The sequence below is a fragment of the Delphinus delphis genome, chromosome 1 (genome assembly GCF_949987515.2).
Source record: "Delphinus delphis chromosome 1, mDelDel1.2, whole genome shotgun sequence".
NCBI classification, from domain to species: domain Eukaryota; kingdom Metazoa; phylum Chordata; class Mammalia; order Artiodactyla; family Delphinidae; genus Delphinus; species Delphinus delphis.
Window position 1 is genome coordinate 36,556,296 of NC_082683.1, and position 19,564 is coordinate 36,575,859.

Consider the following 19,564-nt stretch of genomic DNA (forward strand, 5'->3'; position numbering starts at 1 on the left):
GTATCCTGCTACTTTACCAAATTCATTGATTAGCTCTAGTAGTTTTCTGGTAGCATCTTTAGGATTCTCTATGTATAGTATCATGTCATCTGCAAAGAGTGACAGCTTGACATCTTCTTTTCCGATTTGGATTCCTTTTATTTCCTTTTCTTCTCTGATTGCTGTGGTTAAAACTTCCAAAACTATGTTGAATAAGAGGGGTGAGAGTGGGCAACCTTGTCTTGTTCCTGATCTTAGTGGAAATGCTTTCAGTTTTTCACCATTGAGGATGATGTTGGCTGTGGGTTTGTCATATATGGCCTTTATTATGTTGAGGAAAGTTCCCTCTATGCCTACTTTCTGCAGGGTTTTTATCATAAATGGGTGTTGAATTTTGTCAAAAGCTTTCTCTGCATCTATTGAGAGGATCATATGGTTTTTCTCCTTCAATTTGTTAATATGGTGTATCACGTTGATTGATTGGCATATATTGAAGAATCCTTGCATTCCTGGAATAAACCCCACTTGATCATGGTGTATGATCCATTTAATGTGCTGTTGGATTCTGTTTGCTAGTATTTTGTTGAGGATTTTTGCATCTATGTTCATCATAGATGTCTGGTTGTCTGGTTTTGGTATCAGGGTGATGGTGGCCTCGTAGAATGAGTTGGGGAGTGTTCCTCCTTCTGCTATATTTTGGAAGAGTTTGAGAAGGATAGGTGATAGCTCTTCTCTAAATGTTTGATAGAATTCGCCTGTGAAGCCGTCTGCTCCTGGGCTTTTGCTTGTTGGAAGATTTTTAAACACAGGTTCAATTTCAGTGCTTGTGATTGGTCTGTTCATATTTTCTATTTCTTCCTGATTCAGTCTTGGCAGGTTGTGCTTTTCTAAGAATTTGTCCATTTCTTCCAGGTTGTCCATTTTATTGGCATAGAGTTGCTTGTAGTAATCTCTCATGATCTTTTGTATTTCTGCAGTTGTTACTTCTCCTTTTACATTTCTAATTCTATTGATTTCAGTCTTCTCCCTTTTTTTCTTGATGAGTCTGGCTAATGGTTTATCAATTTTGTTTATCCTTTCAAAGAACCAGCTTTTAGTTTTATTGATCTTTGCTATCGTTTCCTTCATTTCTTTTTCATTTATTTCTGATCTGATTTTTATGATTTCTTTCCTTCTGCTAAGTTTGGGGGTTTTTTGTTCTTCTTTCTCTAATTGCTTTAGGTGCAAGGTTAGGTTGTTTATTCGAGATGTTTCCTGTTTCTTAAGGTAGGATTGTATTGCTATAAACTTCCCTCTTAGAACTGCTTTTGCTGCATCCCATAGATTTTGAGTCGTCGTGTCTCCATTGTCATTTGTTTCTAGGTATTTTTTGATTTCCTCTTTGATTTCTTCAGTGATCACTTCGTTATTAAGTAGTGTATTGTTTAGCCTCCATGTGTTTGTATTTTTTACAGATCTTTTCCTGTAATTGATATCTAGTCTCATAGCGTTGTGGTTGGAAAAGATACTTGATACGATTTCAATTTTCTTAAATTTACCAAGGCTTGATTTGTGACCCAAGATATGATCTATCCTGGAGAATGTTCCATGAGCACTTGAGAAAAATGTGTATTCTGTTGTTTTTGGATGGAATGTCCTATAAATATCAATTAAGTCCATCTTGTTTAATGTATCATTTAAAGCTTGTGTTTCCTTATTTATTTTCATTTTGGATGATCTGTCCATTGGTGAAAGTGGGGTGTTAAAGTCCCCTACTATGAATGTGCTACTGTCGATTTCCCCTTTTATGGCTGTTAGTGTTTGCGTTATGTATTGAGGTGCTCCTACGTTGGGTGCATATATATTTACAATTGTTATATCTTCTTCTTGGATCGATCCTTTGATCATTATGTAGTGTCCTTCTTTGTCTCTTCTAATAGCCTTTATTTTAAAGTCTGTTTTGTCTGATATGAGAATTGCTACTCCAGCTTTCTTTTGGTTTCCATTTGCATGAAATGTCTTTCTCCATCCCCTTACTTTCAGTCTGTATGTGTCTCTAGGTCTGAAGCGGGTCTCTTGTAGACAGCAGATATATGGGTCTTGTTTTTGTATACATTCAGCCAATCTGTGTCTTTTGGTGGGAGCATTTAGTCCATTTACATTTAAGGTAATTATCAATATATATGTTCCCATTCCCATTTTCTCAATTGTTTTGGGTTCGTTATTGTAGGTCTTTTCCTTCTCTTGTGTTTCTTGCCTAGAGAAGTTCCTTTAGCAGTTGTTGTAGAGCTGGTTTGGTGGTGCTGAACTCTCTCAGCTTTTGCTTGTCTGTAAAGGTTTTAATTTCTCCATCAAATCTGAATGAGATCCTTGCTGGGTAGAGTAATCTTGGTTGCAGGTTTTTCTCCTTCATCACTTTCAATATGCCCTGCCACTCCCTTCTGGCTTGCAGAGTTTCTGCTGAAAGATCAGCTATTAACCTTATGGGGATTCCCTTGTGTGTTATTTGTTGTTTTTCCCTTGCTGCTTTTAATATATTTTCTTTGTATTTAATTTTTGACAGTTTGATTAATATGTGTTTTGGCATATTTCTCCTTGGATTTATCCTGTATGGGACTCTCTGTGCTTCTTGGAATTGATTAACTATTTCCTTTCCCATATTAGGGAAGTTTTCAACTATAATCTCTTCAAAGATTTTCTCAGTCCCTTTCTTTTTCTCTTCTTCTTCTGGAACCCCTATAATTCGAATGTTGGTGCGTTTAATGTTGTCCCAGAGGTGTCTGAGACTGTCCTCAGTTCTTTTCATTCTTTTTTCTTTATTCTGCTCTGCAGTAGTTATTTCCACTATTTTATCTTCCAGGTCACTTATCCGTTCTTCTGCCTCAGTTATTCTGCTATTGATCCCATCTAGAGTATTTTTCATTTCATTTATTGTGTTGTTCATCATTGTTTCATCTTTAGTTCTTCTAGGTCCTTGTTAACTGTTTCTTGCATTTTGTCTATTCTATTTCCAAGATTTTGGATCATCTTTACTATCATTATTCTGAATTCTTTTTCAGGTAGACTGCCTATTTCCTCTTCATTTGTTAGGTCTGGTGGGTTTTTATCTTGCTCCTTCATCTGCTGTGTGTTTTTCTGTCTTTTCATTTTGCTTATCTTACTGTGTTTGGGGTCTCCTTTTTGCAGGCTGAAGGTTCGTAGTTCCTGTTGTTTTTAGTGTCTGTCCCCAGTGGCTAAGGTTGGTTAAGTGGGTTGTGTAGGCTTCCTGGTGGAGGGTACTAGTGCCTGTGTTCTGGTGGATGAGGCTGGATCTTGTCTTTCTGGTGGGCAGGTCCACGTCTGGTGCTGTGTTTGGGGGTGTCTGTAGACTTATTATGATTTTGGGCAGCCTCTCTGCTAATGGGTGGGGTTGTGTTCCTGTCTTGCTAGTTGTTTGGCATAGGATGTCTAGCACTGTAGCTTGCTGGTCGTTGAGTGAAGCTGGGTGCTGGCGTTGAGATGGAGATCTCTGGGAGATTTTTGTCGTTTGATATTATGTGCAGCTGGGAGGCCTCTTGTGGACCAGTGTTCTGAAGTTGGCTCTCCCACCTAACTCCTGGCTGCAGCACCAAGAGCCTTTCATCCACACGGCTCCTTAACTTGGGATGATTCATTGTCTATTCATGTATTCCACAGATGCAGGGTTCATCTAGTTGATTGTGGAGCTTTAATCCGCTGCTTCTGAGGCTGCTGGGAGAGATTTCCCTTTCTCTTCTTTGTTCTCACAGCTCCCAGGGGCTCAGCTTTGGATTTGGCCCCGCCTGTGCATGTAGGTCCCCGGAGGGCGTCTGTTCTTTGCTCAGACAGGACGGGGTTAAAGGAGCCGCTGATTCGGAGGCTCTGGCTCACTCAGGCCGGGGGGGCGGGTAGGGAGGGTCACGGAGTGCGGGGCGGGCCTGCGGCGGCAGAGGCCGGTGTGACGTTGCGCCAGCCTGAGGCGCACTGTGCGTTCTCCCGGGGGAGTTGTCCCTGGATCCCGGGACCCTGGCAGTGGCGGGCTGCAGAGGCTCCCCAGAAGGGGGGTGTGGATAGTGACCCGTGTTCGCACACAGGCTTCTTACCTCAGCTCTCTTTTTATGGAACTCGTATTCAGATGTTAAGACATCCTGGACTAGTCCTCTAATTTTCTATCATTTCTCTTCTATGTTCCATCTCTTTATCTTTTTGTTCTACTTTTTGTGAAATTTCAAATTTACCGTCCAATTCTTTTATTGAGGTTTTCCTTTTTGTTATCATATATATATATATATATATATATATGTATATATATATATATATATATATTTTTTTTTTTTTTTGCGGTATGCGGGCCTCTCACTGTTGTGGCCTTTCCCGTTGCGGAGCACAGGCTCCGGACGTGCAGGCTCAGTGGCCATGGCTCACAGGCCCAGCCGCTGCGTGGCATGTGGGATCCTCCCGGACCGGGGCATGAACCCGTGTCCCCTGCATCGGCAGGCGGACTCTCAACCACTGCGCCACCAGGGAAGTCCCCTAGCCTAGTGGTTTTTAAAATTTGTTTTACAGATCAGTTTTCACATTCTATAGGAAGGATAAGTGCCCCTTCCCCACTGTATTCCAAACAACTGTGTTTTTACCAGTTTTAAATAATGAGTTTCTGCTTAAGATTTATCTTAAGAAAAAGTTTCCTTTGTAAAAAGTCTGAAAACCATTGGTAACATCTTTCCTGTCTTCCACCACTAATGTTTGCATTTTACACAAGGAAAAAACCTGAGGTCCATACAGAGGAAGAATCTCATTAAGCATCATTCAAGTCTTACTCCAAGTTCAGGGTGTTCATAAACTAAGATTTTAGGGCATTCTAAAGCGTCTTAAAATGGGGAAAGATTCTCTATAACTTGTAACAGAGAAGCTCTCCCTCAAAAATGGAAAGTGTCTTATATGTCCATTCCTCCTAGGCCTCTGCTTTCTTCAGGGCTGCTGTGGGATACTGAGATAGGGGAAGGTGACCCTTAGTGGTACAGTGTCATTCCAGTCCTGCCAGTGGCTCACTACTGTGGCCATCCCATCAAGTAGAATATCAAAGCAAGAGAAGGCAGCTTCTCCCAGGACTACAATTGTCATAAGTATGAGAAGACTGATGGAAATGCTTTCAGAGACCACATTAAATAGTATGGAGCCAAAACCAAGGCCTAGGCACTATTCCTTCTTTCATCCTTTCCCCTTTCTTCCTCTCCCCAAGCTGACCCCTTTCCTAGGCTGGACTGGCCTCCAAAGCCTCCCAGAGATACCAGGGGCCTTGCCTCAAGTGGGTACAGGGGGCAACATACCCTTCCTCCACGGTAACTGAGTTCATGAGAAGGCAACTGGTGACAGTCACTCTATCTCTTATGACACAGGATGAACCAATGACTGAGTGCTTAATGGATGACTTCTCTCCAACCTGTGTATCTGGCCCAATGAGGCTGTCAACTCCAACCTGCAAAAGGCAAATATAAATATAAAAACTTGTCCACCCATCTCAACCAACTGCAAACCAACCCTCCAGATCCCTTGAGCTGGGTCTAATGGGATCTTTCCCAAAGACACTTTAGCAAGAGGGATCATCATCAGTATTTCTCAGGGCCACAAGGTCATATAATATCTCTGAGACCAATTCAAACTTACACACTCTTGCACTTGTGTATATAGACGTGCTCTCCTGAAGACAGTGCTCAAATCAGGGTAAGAAGAGGGATAGAGATGGAAAGCTCCTGTGTCTGAGTCCAAAGACTATATAACGGACCTTCCTTAGAGGGTCTGTGTGGCTGGGCTCAGCACCTGTCCAGGCAATCTTCCTGAGTGCCTGGGCTGGAAGGTAAGATTTTATAACCAGAACTCAATTTGGGATTTCCCTGGGGCCAATGAGGTTCAGGGATTGACCTGAGGAGAAGCTGGGAGAAGCTGGTTTGGGGATAAGCCCCAAACCAGCTTCTCAAGAACAAGCCTCAGAATACCCAGACACTGTCCCATAACTGCCCTGTCCAAGCTAGCACTTACCAGGTGTTTGCTGACAATCTGGGCTGATGAATGGACCAGTGATTCTTCCGGACAGATAACAGGTAGCAATTTGGACACCTTGAGGAAAGAGGTTTGGTCACTAAACACAGACCAGAAAACACCTGAAAGCACCTTAAGTAGAACCCTGTGTCCAGCAGAGATGTGGGGAGTTCGCAGCCACAGCCTCCTGTCTGGATGAGGCAGGCTGATGCATTCCCCCTAGGACAGGGATTGTTTACACAGCAGCTTCTAGATAATCTTATCCTCAGTTTCCTAGCTGAGAGTCTCCTCCCTGAAAGTAATGCCACCTCCCTCAGCTGGGAGGCTGTGAGACAAGCCTTTGAGATACCCAGGCAGCACTTGGGAGAGGAGGCCTAAAGAGAGCAAGAAGCTTCCTGAGGCCTGACCACAGTCATGCTAGGTTCCCGCTCACCTCCTGGACCACAGTGGCCATGCACGAGGTGAGGACGGGAGTAATGTTAGACAACTCCACAATCAGGACAGACCCTGAGAAGGCATCCATGTTCTTCACCAGGCAAAATAAAATGCTGAAGGGGAAATTCACACTATTCTCTTTCCAGTATGAGAAAACTGAAAACGTTATGGGTATAGAGTGTTTTATCTCTGGACCCATTAGGAAGGCACAGATAGTGTGTCTATCTGTGATTCTCCAGCATGGGCAGAATGCTGGTCGGAGCACTGTGTGTGGTAGTCACACTAGCTGAGGGAGGCCTTGCTAGACTGGCTACAATGGAGATGTGAAGGCTAATCCCTCAGTCCCTATCCCTGGGATCTCCTCTATTACACTTCAGCCAAGGCCATTCAGGCCTGTCTGATGCACAGCCCCTGCTGACACTTCAGAGGATACTTCTCTGGCCTCAGGCTATCTGTGGACTTGCTTTCAGACCAGTCGGACTCAAGTCATAGAATTGAAGAAAGAGAACTCAAAGTCAAATTAAGGAAGCTTTCTATACCTTTAACCCTAAATTGGGGCTAACTTTACCCAGGACTGCCCTGAGCAAACATTGGACTAGTTGTGATTTCTCATAAACTCTCTAGCTTGGATTCCCTTGGATTTAACCAATCCAGGTTGAGGCCAGATTGAGGTCTGGGGCTGGGACCATATCTACCACATGGTGTGGGTCCTGAAGATTCTTGAGTCAGGTTTTCTTCAGGGATTCAATCCCAATCCCAGTGTTCCCTTCCTCCTGTGCCTGCTACACAATAAAGAGCTCCTGCACATGCTCGGTCTCTTCACTGTCCCCTTCTTCACCCCTTGCCTTAACTAAAACCTGGCCTGCCTTTAGGGCACTGCTTCCCCTTAAATAGAAGCTGCTCATTCTTCATATCTCACAAACCTCAGGATTAAAAGGGTGGATTGGCAAGACTCCTCATGCTCTAATGCTGTTCTCCAGATACTTCTCTCTCATGGGCATTCCTTCCTTGATGCTTTGCCATCTGGCTACTCTATACTCTGCTCCTTTGCCTCCTTAAGAAAGCTTCCTCTGTGTGCCTATGTTTACATCATCACAGTAATGATTACACAGTATTTATCTGCTTGTTTATGAAGTGCTGTAGATATCCCCATGCCGAGCAGAACAGGAGAAGGCTGTTCAAGCCACAGGCAAGAAATTAAGCCTTCTTGGAGATCTTGGCCTTTCTTTGGAGCCACAGAGGCTCTGCCTCTATGGACCAGACCCCTCACTTCCCCTTTTGCTGTACTTGGGTACCCCAATGGTTTCTCCTGACATGCCAGGTCTTGTTCAACCTTTGGAATGAGAGGGATTCTGAACAAGTCACTGTGTATCTAATGAAGAAATAAGACAAAAGGCTCAGTCTGTTCCTGGGACAGGAACTCACACGATTTCTCTTCTGAACCCATCCTCTCACCTGTCTGTTGGCTTCCATGTAGAGTCCTAGGGTGCTCACTCGAGAGCAGAGCCCCTCTTTCATGATGTGGACGTAACAGCGCACCTGCGACCTGGACAAATCTTCCCAGCTGTCTCCTCGACAGGCATTCCAGCAGGCATCATAGGGAGCAAAGGTCAGCGTATTGGCTTCTTTTATAAAACTGTAAATATCTTCAGAACAAAAACCCAAACCGAGCAAGTACATGAGAGACATGACAGAGAGGATACAGAATCAGTCAAGTTTTGAAAGAGGGTACAGCTTAAACCTCTTCCCCCGCAATGCACCCATGCCGCATGTACCCTGGGAAAATCCCACTAAAACCTGAAAGCCTAAGTCAAATTAAAAGAGGCAATGTGCTTTCCTGTACATCTGAAATACTGTATGATATAAAAATGCTTAAAAAGAGGTCCTACAAGCAAGTTTGACTGACAAGCAAGCACTACTAGGGAAAATAAAATAGATGACTCTTGTACACCATGGAGTAGCAGAAGCAACTGTCCAGGCTTTAGTGACCAGCCATGTTGGCTTTGTGCTGCTAGCCTCCATTATCATATCAGATAGTTGTGCTATGAGAGAAATAGCACAGGACTTGGGCCTCAGTTTTTCAACTCGTACAACAATCATTTGAAATCTTTTATTTTATGGTAAGAAAACTGGGGCTCAGAAGACTAAATAACCTGCCTTAGGTCATAGAGCTAATAAATGGCAGAGTAAAATTTCAAACCCAGGTCTGAGATGCTAAGCCCTGATATCTTAACCATCATGCTACACTGTCTCCATTTATTCCTTTGATAAGTACATTTTTTGGAACATCTACTATGAGCCCAGGACTGGGCCAGGGACCAGGCAAGGATATGAGAGCAAACAAGACTGACCTCGTCCCTACATCCTGGAAAGGTGATAGTCTGTTGGCTCTGGTTGGACTGTCATTATACAGCCCTTCACCTTTCTTCCCTTGACAGGAGAGGCTGAGTTTAGTCAGGGGTGGGGCCCCCAGAGCCTAGAGAATAGGGGAACTGAGAAGTGGTGCGCAGAGTTCAAAGTCAAAAAGGTCTAGAGAGGAACACAGCCAAACCAGAGCTGTTAACCAGAGAATGGACCTGAGGTATGATTAGCCTGTCCCTGAAGAGCACAGTGACAGGATTTGCTTGAGCAAGCCCACCCAGAGCTCAGGGAGTGGCGTCAGCTAGCCTGTCCTAACTGTTGGCTAGATGAAAACCTGATGCCTTGAGACAGGCATCTTGGGCTGGGCTAAGTTGCCCAGCCACTCTTCCAAAGGTATTGTTACCCCTACCTTACTGCACCAACTCAAGCACTGACCTAAGGACTTCAGCTCCTTTTTCTTTAGATCCTCTTCTTTTTCTTCCTGTCCTTGTTGTGATGAAGCTGAGGAGAACTGTTTTCTTACTAGGTATGGAATCAGTTCGCTCCGGATGGAAGTGATTGACCTAGGAAGAAAGAGTGGTCAAACATGAGAAATCTGACTATCTGGATCCAATCAGAATCAAAAACTGTGCATCCAAGGAAAAGGCAAATTCCTTCCTGTCATGCCACCTTGGGACTGATAGAGATTAGAAATGACAAGGATTTGGCAGTTCTGGAGAAGCAGAGGATCTACATTCTCTATCAGCTTCAGGCTGGAGGTGGGAGGGTAGTGTACTGAGTCTGAGACACCCTTTCCCTGATCTATGCAGAAAATAGTCTTTTACAAGACTTATCTACGAAGTGTGTGCCTGCATGTTTGTATGTGTGTGCATGTGTGTGTATCTTAACATGGTGCTTTGACTATTAACTGGCAATAACCCATGAGAAGGTAGAATGCTCTGGCCTTTTGAAAAAAAGTTATTTAAAAAAACATAAAACATTTTCTATAAAGGTCTTGCATATTTTCTGTAAGATTAATCTGGAGTATCTTAGTTTTTTTGTTGTTATAAATGGCGCCTTTTAAACAATTATTTTCTTCTTCTTCTTGGTCAACAGAAACTCAATTCACTGTATTTTGATCTTGTAGCCAATTGCCTTGATAAACAATCTTAATACTAATATTTTATCTGTAGATTCTGGCAATCATACCAACTGCGTAAACAACAATTTTCTTTCTTCCTTTCTAATCCTTATTTTCCATTATCTTACCATATTGGCTAAGACCTCCAATATACTAACGCTGAATAGAAGCACTAACAGTCATCCTTTTTTTTTTTTAACTTCATAACTCCATTCATTTTATTCACTTGACCGCTGCATGAACAGACACACCTGAAATTTAAAACAAGAGCTTATACAGAGACCTGTTCTTTCTATAGGCATTAGCTCAGAATATATGTGGGTAAGATGACACAGAAAAAAGTTTAAATGTGAAATGTGAATTTAGGGCCGAGTTAAGGAGGTGCATACCTCAGTCTCATATCTGGACATGCTTCAGATACCTCCTTAATGTCTATCTCCAAGACTGAAATGACTCTGTACCTCTTTGAAGACAACAGACCATTCTATCAACTCTTCATTGATGACCAGGCCTTGACTATATGGAATATTGGTGACAAACTCTCCTACTTTAACCAGCAGCCCAAGACCAGCAGGAAAATTCACAGCGTTCTGGATATCCTATCATGTCTCATGGTTCTGTTTTTCATCTAAGGATATGTGGTCTCCAGCACTGTTGGTAAATTGGATTTTCCTCAGAAACGGATGCAGCTCCAGATGCCATCAGGTGATCAATGCAGGTCCTGCTTCTGGAGGGCATTTACCTTTCTTCACCATCTCTGCTTTCAGATACCAGAGGAACTGCTCGCCTTTCAAATCATCAGATACAAATAGCGCCACCCAGGTCCAGCCAAAATGCAGCAATAACCACATCATTCCTTGAGCCAGGGAGCTGTCCGTAGTGGCCATCTGATAGAGCGATGAGAACTGGTCTTTATCACTCAGGATGGGATCAAAAGGACCATATGTGACCTGTGGGCTTCTGTAGAGCTCCAGAACTGTTCCAATCTCGGCTGAAAATGCCAACGCGGTTCCTGTAACAATGGCCACAGATTTTCTCTGTCCCTGGCAGCTGTAGTTAGGGAGAGTCTGATTTCCTCCAGAGAGCCCAAACAGGGCACTTTCCAAGGTCCTCTGGTCTCTGGGAAAGGCATTGTAGAGGTTGAAACCCAAGGACAGACTGGGGAGCAGATGGGAGTCCTTATTGATTTCCTCAATGGCAAAGAGAAATGCCAGGACATATTGGTAGTTCTTCCAAAGCCACCTGGTCACACAGAAATCCACGGGTCAGTGAGGACAGGTGAAACTTGAGGCTGGTTTCAACTCAAACTTGAACTCCAGAGATAACTTGTCTTTAAGTTCATCCAGGGCTTTGAAGACTGTAAGGCCCTAGAGCAGGGTTTCCAAACCCGGGCACTATAGATAATGCTTTGTCACGCGTGCTGTTCAGTGCGGTGTAGGCTGTCCAGCAGCATCCGTGGCCTCCACACACTAGATGCCACTAGCAGCGCCTCCCATTTGTAACAACAGAAACAATGCCTCCGCACGTGACTAAAAGTCCCCTGGGGGCAAAGCCATACCGGTGAAAGGATAGGAAGAGGGGGAACTCTGAGGAGGGGACGGCGGCCCCCAGAGCTAGGAGGAAACAGAGGCTCTGGGCCAACCAGTGGGGTGAGACTGAGGCCCCAGGGCTGGAAACGCGGCTCGCGAGAAAGAGGGAGGAATGCCGGAGCCTGTGATGGGGGTGCCCCAGACCCATGCCCCTCCCTAGACTCCTATGGGAGCCCCGGGACTGCCCGCCGCTCAGAGTCCTGACCCTCACACTGAGGCCGAACGTACCATGTGAACCCAGCCCCCCGCGGAGAAAACTTTACACAGCGCAGTGGGCCACCCCGCGAGTCCTTCAGTCATCCTTACTTATTCTTGATTTTAAAGGGAATTTTTCTATTTTATCATTTAGACTGATGATTGTTACAGTTTTTTTTCCCTATCATCAAAGCCACCATTTATTGACTGTCCTCTATGTGTAGATATTGGGCTTCATGCTTTATAGCCAATACCTGGCACATGTTATTGGTTTTATAAATACCCTTTATCAGGTTAAGGAACTTCTCTTTTATTCCTAATTTGCTAAGAGCTTTCATCAATGAATGGGTACTGACTTTTAGTAAAAAAATTTTTTTCTTGCATCTATGGAGCTCAGTGTATTTTTTTTCTCCTTTATTCTGTTATGGTAATGGATTAAAACATTTTCTGACACTAACAGGTTGAATAACACTTTTCAAAGACTATATACACAATTTCTACTCTACACTCCCTCACAGTAGAGGAATTACAGGTGATTCTTCTATTTTTATGCAAATTATCAAATTTTACAACTTTAGGCTCTTCTTTAAGTTTCTTGTCTTTCATTTTCTCATAGCTTCTACAGTACTACTCTCCTGGCTTGATTCAGACTTTGCAAATTTAAAATTCATTCTGATGGGGCTTCCCTGGTGGCGCAGTGGTTGAGAGTACGCCTGCCAATGCAGGGGACACGGGTTCGTGCCCCGGTCCGGAAAGATCCCACATGCCGCGGAGCGACTGGGCCCGTGAGCCATGGCCGCTGAGCCTGCGCGTCTGGAGCCTGTGCTCCGCAACGGGAGAGGCCACAACAGTGAGAGGCCCGCGCACCACAAAAAAAAAAAACAGAAAAATCATTCTGATGACTAAGTATTTCCCACACAGATTTCAACTTCCCTTCTACTTAAGAGTGGGCTCCCTCACATTATAACAGTTGTACTTATTTATCAATGGCTATCAAAGAATTTCCACAACAAAGTTAACTTCAATTTACTTTCATGAAATCCGATGAGTCTAGGACACCACTTACAGAAAGAAAATCAGACCAAAGATCAATGTGTAGAAGAACCTCCAGAAGGCAGAAACATTCCTGTACTGTATCACTCAGATACGAGCAGTAAGCAACCTTGGTCAAGAGCTTCGGAGCTCTCTTTCATTTGGCCTCGTTGGGTCCCTGGAGGCATGGTGCTTCCTCATGGGTATCGAGCCAGGATGTTGGGTCTAAATGACCAACAATCTGTAACTGGGAAGAAGGAACCTGATCCTTAGTACAGTGAGTATGCTCCTGATTTATACTTAGCAAAGGAAATGAAAGACTACCATATGATTTTTAGTTTTCTCTCTCATACTGTGACCTTGTTAGAATTTTAAATCACTAGTTAATTAATTTAGCATTTAATAAGACTGTAGCAATATGCCAGTCACTGTTCTGTGCCTTGGAAATATACTGTTTCTGCCCGCAAAGAATTCAAAATCCAGTGGAAAGTAGCCTGATTATGGATTTAAGGAGAAGAGGAGATGAGGTTGATTAAGGAGGCAATGGAGCCAGATCATGAAAGCCTTCTGTGGCAGTCTAGACAGTTTGGACTAAGACAAGCCAGTGGTAGTTTTTAAGCAGGAAATGACATGATCAGTTTTATTTCTTAATAAGGTAATTCTGATAGCAGTGAAAATAGGCTTGGAATAAGGAGAATGAACAGAGAGACCAGTTACAAGACTCTGAAAGATGAGATAATGTGGCCTGAGAGAGGGGTTAATGTATAAGCAGCCCTATAAACCTGACTGCTGCTTCATACTTCCCACCCTCTCTCCCAGCTATTCAAAGAAGCTCTGCAGGCTGACACAGGACCACACAGATGGAGTGTAGGTAGGGAGGCAAGACAGAGGTGGAGGCTGAGGAGGGTAAGCAAAATTAGGAACCCTGGAGCTACACAGTTCATGGTTTTTGTCATTTTTAAAAGATCAAGTCAAACATCTTTGAAGAATTCTGTGTAAGCTGGAAGCTCTTGTATTGAATTTCAATGTGCTTTTTCTTCTGATCCTTTGATGGAGATTAAAAATTTCCATATAAATTCAAAGAATGAAATAGCACTTACTCTTAGCTTTTTTCTCCCCTTTTAATGCTCCAAACCAGTGTGGAAAGCAAATGTTCCTTGGCCCCCTCTGGTGGAAAACAAGTCAGTTCCCTTTGAAGAAATGACAAAGCATGGACAGCTGGGGGATTTCGGAGCCATGATATTTACACTATAGGCCAAACAGAACTGTCACTGCAAGAGGCAAGCAAACAAGCCTTGGCACACAGCCCTTTTAGGCAGAACCCTTTAAGGAGACCAGACAAGGATCTGGGGAGAGGATCTGAAGCATTCCTGCCAGGTCCCACCTGCCTCTGCTGGGGCTCAGCAATCAGATCAATTCTCACAATGTGGTTGGCCTAGCAGCACAATGGAGGACAAAATTACTCTTCCTGCACTGTACTCAAACTAGAGGTAGCTCAAAGCTGTGCCAAGAAGTGGGACAGGCCACTATGACCCACTGTGAGCATCCTGACCTTGGGGCTGAAGACCAGCAGCTGGGTCCACTGTTCTGGGCCTCGGCAACCTCACATTCCCCCTTCCCTCTCATACACAGCCTTCCCAGAAACACCTGCCTCATGTCATAACATTATAAGCTCCTAAGAAATAAGAAATCACAAAGGAGAACAACAGATTTGACTATCAGATGCAAACAAATAACTCCACCAAATAAAAAAGACAAAATAATTGTTACATACAGGACAAACGATTAATATTTTTAATAGGGAAATAGATATAAATGTTCAAAAATATATAAAAATATTTTAAAGAAATAAATATCAAAAAAAGATGCAATTTCTCTCACAAGTTAGCAGATTTAAAATAATTCTCATTAGTGATAAGGGTGCTTCTCATACAATGTATAAACTGGTAAAATCTTTTCTGAAAAGTAATTGGCAATACATAACAAAGGTCTTGAAGACATTCATATTATCTTATCCTATAATTCTATTTCTATAAATCTATCTTAAGGAAAATACATCATGCTCAATAAATATTTGCTGAATAAACAACATAATCAGATAATAAAAAAGAATCTTTGCACAAAAATGTTAAATGTTAATGTTAAAAAATAGAGAACAACCAAATATCCAACAATGGAAGAACAATCAAACACATATGTAATAGAATAGCATATAGGCAAAACTCTGATCATAAAGAAGCTTTTAGGTCACAAAGAATTTTTTAATGACACAGGAAAATGCTCATGAAATAATACTGAATAAAGAAAGCAGAAAGCAGAGAGGGCAGACAGCAGAAGCAACAAGAACTACAATCCTCTAGTTTGTGGAACAAAAACCATATTCACAGAAAGACAGACAAGATGAAAAGGCAGAGGGCTATGTACCAGATGAAGGAACAAGATAAAACCCCAGAAAAACAACTAAATGAAGTGGAGATAGGCAACCTTCCAGAAAAAGAATTCAGAATAATGATAGTGAAGATGATCCAGTACCTCGGAGAAAGAATGGAGGCAAAGATTGAGAAGATGCAAGAAATGTTTAACAAAGACCTAGAAGAATTAAAGAACAAACAAACAGAGATGAACAATACAATAACTGAAATGAAAAATACACTAGAAGGAATCAATAGCAGAATACCTGAGGCAGAAGAATGGATAAGTGACCTGGAAGACAGAATGGTGGAATTCACTGCTGCAGAACAGAATAAAGAAAAATGATTGCAAAGAAATGAAGACAGCCCAAGAGACCTCTGGGACAACATTAAGTGCAACAACATTCGCATTATAGGGGTCCCAGAAGGAGAAGAGAGAGAGAAAGGACCGGAGAAAATATTTGAAGAGATTATAATCAAAAACTTCCCTAACACGGGAAAGGAAATAGCCACCCAAGTCCAGGAAGTGCAGAGAGTCCCAGGCAGGATAAACCCAAGGAGAAACATGCTGAGACACATAGTAATCAAATTGACAAAAATTAAAGACAAAGAAAAACTATTGAAAGCAACAAGGGAAAAATGACAAATAACATACAAGGGAACTCCCATAAGGTTAACAGCTAATTTCTCAGCAGGAACTCTACAAGCCAGAAGGGAGTGACATGACATATTTAAAGTGATGAAAGGGAAGAACCTACAACCAAGATTACTCTACCCAGCAACAATTTCATTCAGATTCAATGGAGAAATCAAAAACTTTACAGACAAGCAAAAGCTAAGAGAATTCAGCACCACCAAACCAGCTCTACAACAAATGCTAAAGGAACTTCTCTAAGTGGGAAACACAAGACAAGAAAAGGACCTACAAAAACAAACCCAAAACAATTAAGAAAATGGTAGCAGGGACATACATATTGATAATTACCGTAAATGTGAATGGATTAAATGCTCTAACCAAAGGACACAGGCTTGCTGAATGGATACAAAAACAAGACCCATATATATGCTGTCTATAAGAGACCCACTTCAGACCTAGGGACACATACAGACTGAAAGTGAGGGGATGGAAAAAGATACTCCATGCAAACGGAAATCAAAAGAAAGCTGGAGTAGAATACTCATATCAGATAAAATAGACTTTAAAATAAAGACTGTTACAAGAGACAAGGAAGGACACTATATAATGATCAAGGGATCAATCCAAGAAGAAGATATAACAATTATAAATATATATGCACCCAACATAGGAGCACCTCAATACATAAGGCAAATGCTAACAGCTATAAAAGAGGAAATCAACAGTAACACAGTAATAGTGGGGGACTTGAACACCTCACTTACACCAATGGACAGATCATCCAGACAGAAAATTAGTAAGGAAACACAAGCCTTAAATGACACGAGAGACCAGATAGATTTAGTTGATATTTATAGGACATGCCATCCAAAAAAACAGCAGATTACACTTCTTTCTCAAGTGCGCATGGAACATTCTCCAGGATAGATCACATCTTGGGTCACAAATCAAGCCTCAGTAAATTTAAGAAAATTGAAATCATATCAAGCATCTTTTCTGACCACAACACTATGAGATTAGAAATCAATTACAGGGAAAAAAACATAAAAAACACAAACACATGGAGGCTAACCAATATGTTACTAAATAACCAAGAGATCACTGAAGAAATCAAAGAGGAAATCAAAAAATACCTAGGGACAAATGACAACGAAAACACGACGATCCAAAACCTATGGGATGCAGCAAAAGCAGTTCTAAGAGGGAAGTTTATAGCAATGCAATCCTACCACAAGAAACAAGAAAGATTCAAATAAACAATCTAACCTTACACCTAAAGGAACAGAGAAAGAAGAACAAACAAAACCCAAAGTTAGTAGAAGGAAAGAAATCATAAACAGAGCAGAAATAAATGAAAAAGAAATGTAGGAAACAATAGCAAAGATCAATAAAACTAAAAGCTGTTTCTTTGAGAAGATAAACGAAGTTGATAAACCATTAGCCACACTCATCAAGAAAAAGAGGGAGAGGACTCAGATCAATAAAATTAGAAATGAAAAAGGAGACGTTACAACAGACACCACAGAAATACAAAGCAACCTAAGAGGCTACTACAAGCAACTCTATGCCAATAAAATGGACAACCTGGAAGAAATGGACAAATTCTTAGAAAGGTATAACCTTCCAAGACTGAATAGGGAAGAAACAGAAAATATGAACATACCAATCACAAGTAGTGAAATTGAAACTGTGATTAGAAATCTTCCAACAAACAGAAGTCTAAGACCAGATGGCTTCACAGGTGAATTCTATCAAACATTTAGAGAAGAGCTAACACCAATCCTTCTCAAACTCTTCCAAAAAACTGCAGAGGAAGGAACACTCCCAAACTCATTCTATGAGGCCACCATCACCCTGTGACCAAAACCAGACAAAAATACTACAAAAAAAAGAAAATTACAGACCAATATCACTGATGAATATAGATGCAAAAATCCTCAACAAAATTCTAGCAAACAGAGTCCAACAATGCTTTAAAAGGATCATACACCATGATCAAGTGGTATTTATCCTAGGGATGCAAGGATTCTTCAATATAAGCAAATCAATGTGATACACCATATTAACAAATTGAAGAAGAAAAACTATATGATCATCTCAATAGATGCAGAAAAAGCTTTTGACAAAATTCAACACCGATTTATGATAAAAACTCTCCAGAAAGTGGGCATGGAGGGAACCTACCTCAACATAATAAAGGCCATATACGACAAACCCACAGCAAACATCATTCTCAATGGTGAAAAACTGAATGCATTTCCTCTAAGATCAGGAACAAGACAAGAATGTCCACTCTCGCCACTATTATTCAATATAGTTTTGGAAATCCTAGCCACAGCAATCAGAGAAGAAAAAGAAATAAAAGGAATACAAATTGGAAAAGAAGTAAAACTGTCACTGTTTTGCAGATGACATGATACTATACCTAGAGAATCCTAAAGATGCCACCAGAAAACTACTAGAGCTAATCAATGAATTTGGTAAAGTTGCAGGATACAAAATTAATGCACAGAAATCTCTTGAATTCCTATATACGAATGATGAAAAAAGTGAAAGAGAAATTAAGGAAACACTCCCATTTACCACTGCAACAAAAAGAATAAAATACCTAGCAATAAACCTACCTAGGGAGACAAAAGACCTGTATGTAGAAAACTATACGACACTGATGAAAGAAATTAAAGATGATACCAACAGATGGAGAGATATACCATGTTCTTGGATTGGAAAAATCAATATTGTGAAAATGACTATACTACCCAAAGCAACCTACAGATTCAATGCAATCCCTATCAAATTACCAATGGCATTTTTTACAGAACTGGAACAAAAAAATCTTAAAATTTTTATGGAGACACAAAAGACCCCGAATGGCCAAAGCAGTCTTGAAGGAAAAAAACAGAGCTGGAGGCATCAGACTCCCTGACTTCAGAGTATACTACAAAGCTACAGTAATCAAGACAATATGGTACTGGCACAAAAACAGAAATATAGATCAATGGAACAAGATAGAAATCCCAGAGATAAACCCATGCACCTATGGTCAACTAATCTATGACAAAGGAGGCAAGGATATACAATGGAGAAAAGACAGTCTCTTCAATAAGTGGTGCTGGGGAAACTGGACAGCTACATGTAAAAGAATGAAATTAGAACAGTCCCTAACACCAAACACAAAAATAAACTCAAAATGGATTAGAGACTTAAATGTAAGACTGGACACCATAAAACTCTTAGAGGAAAACATAGGAAGAACACTCTTTGACATAAATCACAGCAAGATCTTTTTTGATCCACCTCCTAGAGTAATGGAAATAAAAACAAAAATTAACAAATGGGACCTAATGAATCTTAAAAGCTTTTGCACAGCAAAGGAAACCATAAACAAGACGAAAAGACAACCTTCAGAATGGGAGAAAGTATTTGCAAACGAATCAACGGACAAAGGATTAATCTCTGAAATACAGAAACAGCTCATGCAGCTCAATATTAAAAAAACAAACAACCCAATCAAAAAATGGGCAGAAGACCTAAATAGACATTTCTCTAAAGAAGACATATAGATGGCCAAGAAGCACATGAAAAGCTGCTCAATATCACTAATTTTTAGAGAAATGCAAATCAAAACTGCAATGAGGTATCACCTCACACCAGTTAGAATGGGCATCATCAGAAAATCTACAAACAACAAATGCTGGAGAGGGTGTGGAGAAAAGGGAACCCTCTTGCACTGTTGGTGGGAATGTAAATTGATACAGCCACTATGGAGAACCATATGGAGGTCCCTTAA

At 41.5% G+C, this 19,564-nt stretch overlaps 1 protein-coding gene across 2 annotated transcripts in view; it reads right to left on the minus strand.

Annotated features, from left to right (window-relative positions):
- The window catches only part of EIF2B3 (eukaryotic translation initiation factor 2B subunit gamma), a 150,945-nt gene that overhangs the window by 23,838 nt on the left and 107,543 nt on the right, over positions 1-19,564 (minus strand). For both annotated transcript variants that reach the window (XM_060021235.1, XM_060021234.1), the window contains exons 7-10: positions 9,226-9,353; positions 7,885-8,075; positions 5,995-6,072; positions 5,286-5,434 (exon numbers count right to left, since the gene is read on the minus strand). In XM_060021235.1, the coding sequence (XP_059877218.1) occupies positions 5,286-5,434; positions 5,995-6,072; positions 7,885-8,075; positions 9,226-9,353 (546 nt within the window). The remainder of the gene's footprint in view (positions 1-5,285; positions 5,435-5,994; positions 6,073-7,884; positions 8,076-9,225; positions 9,354-19,564) is intronic.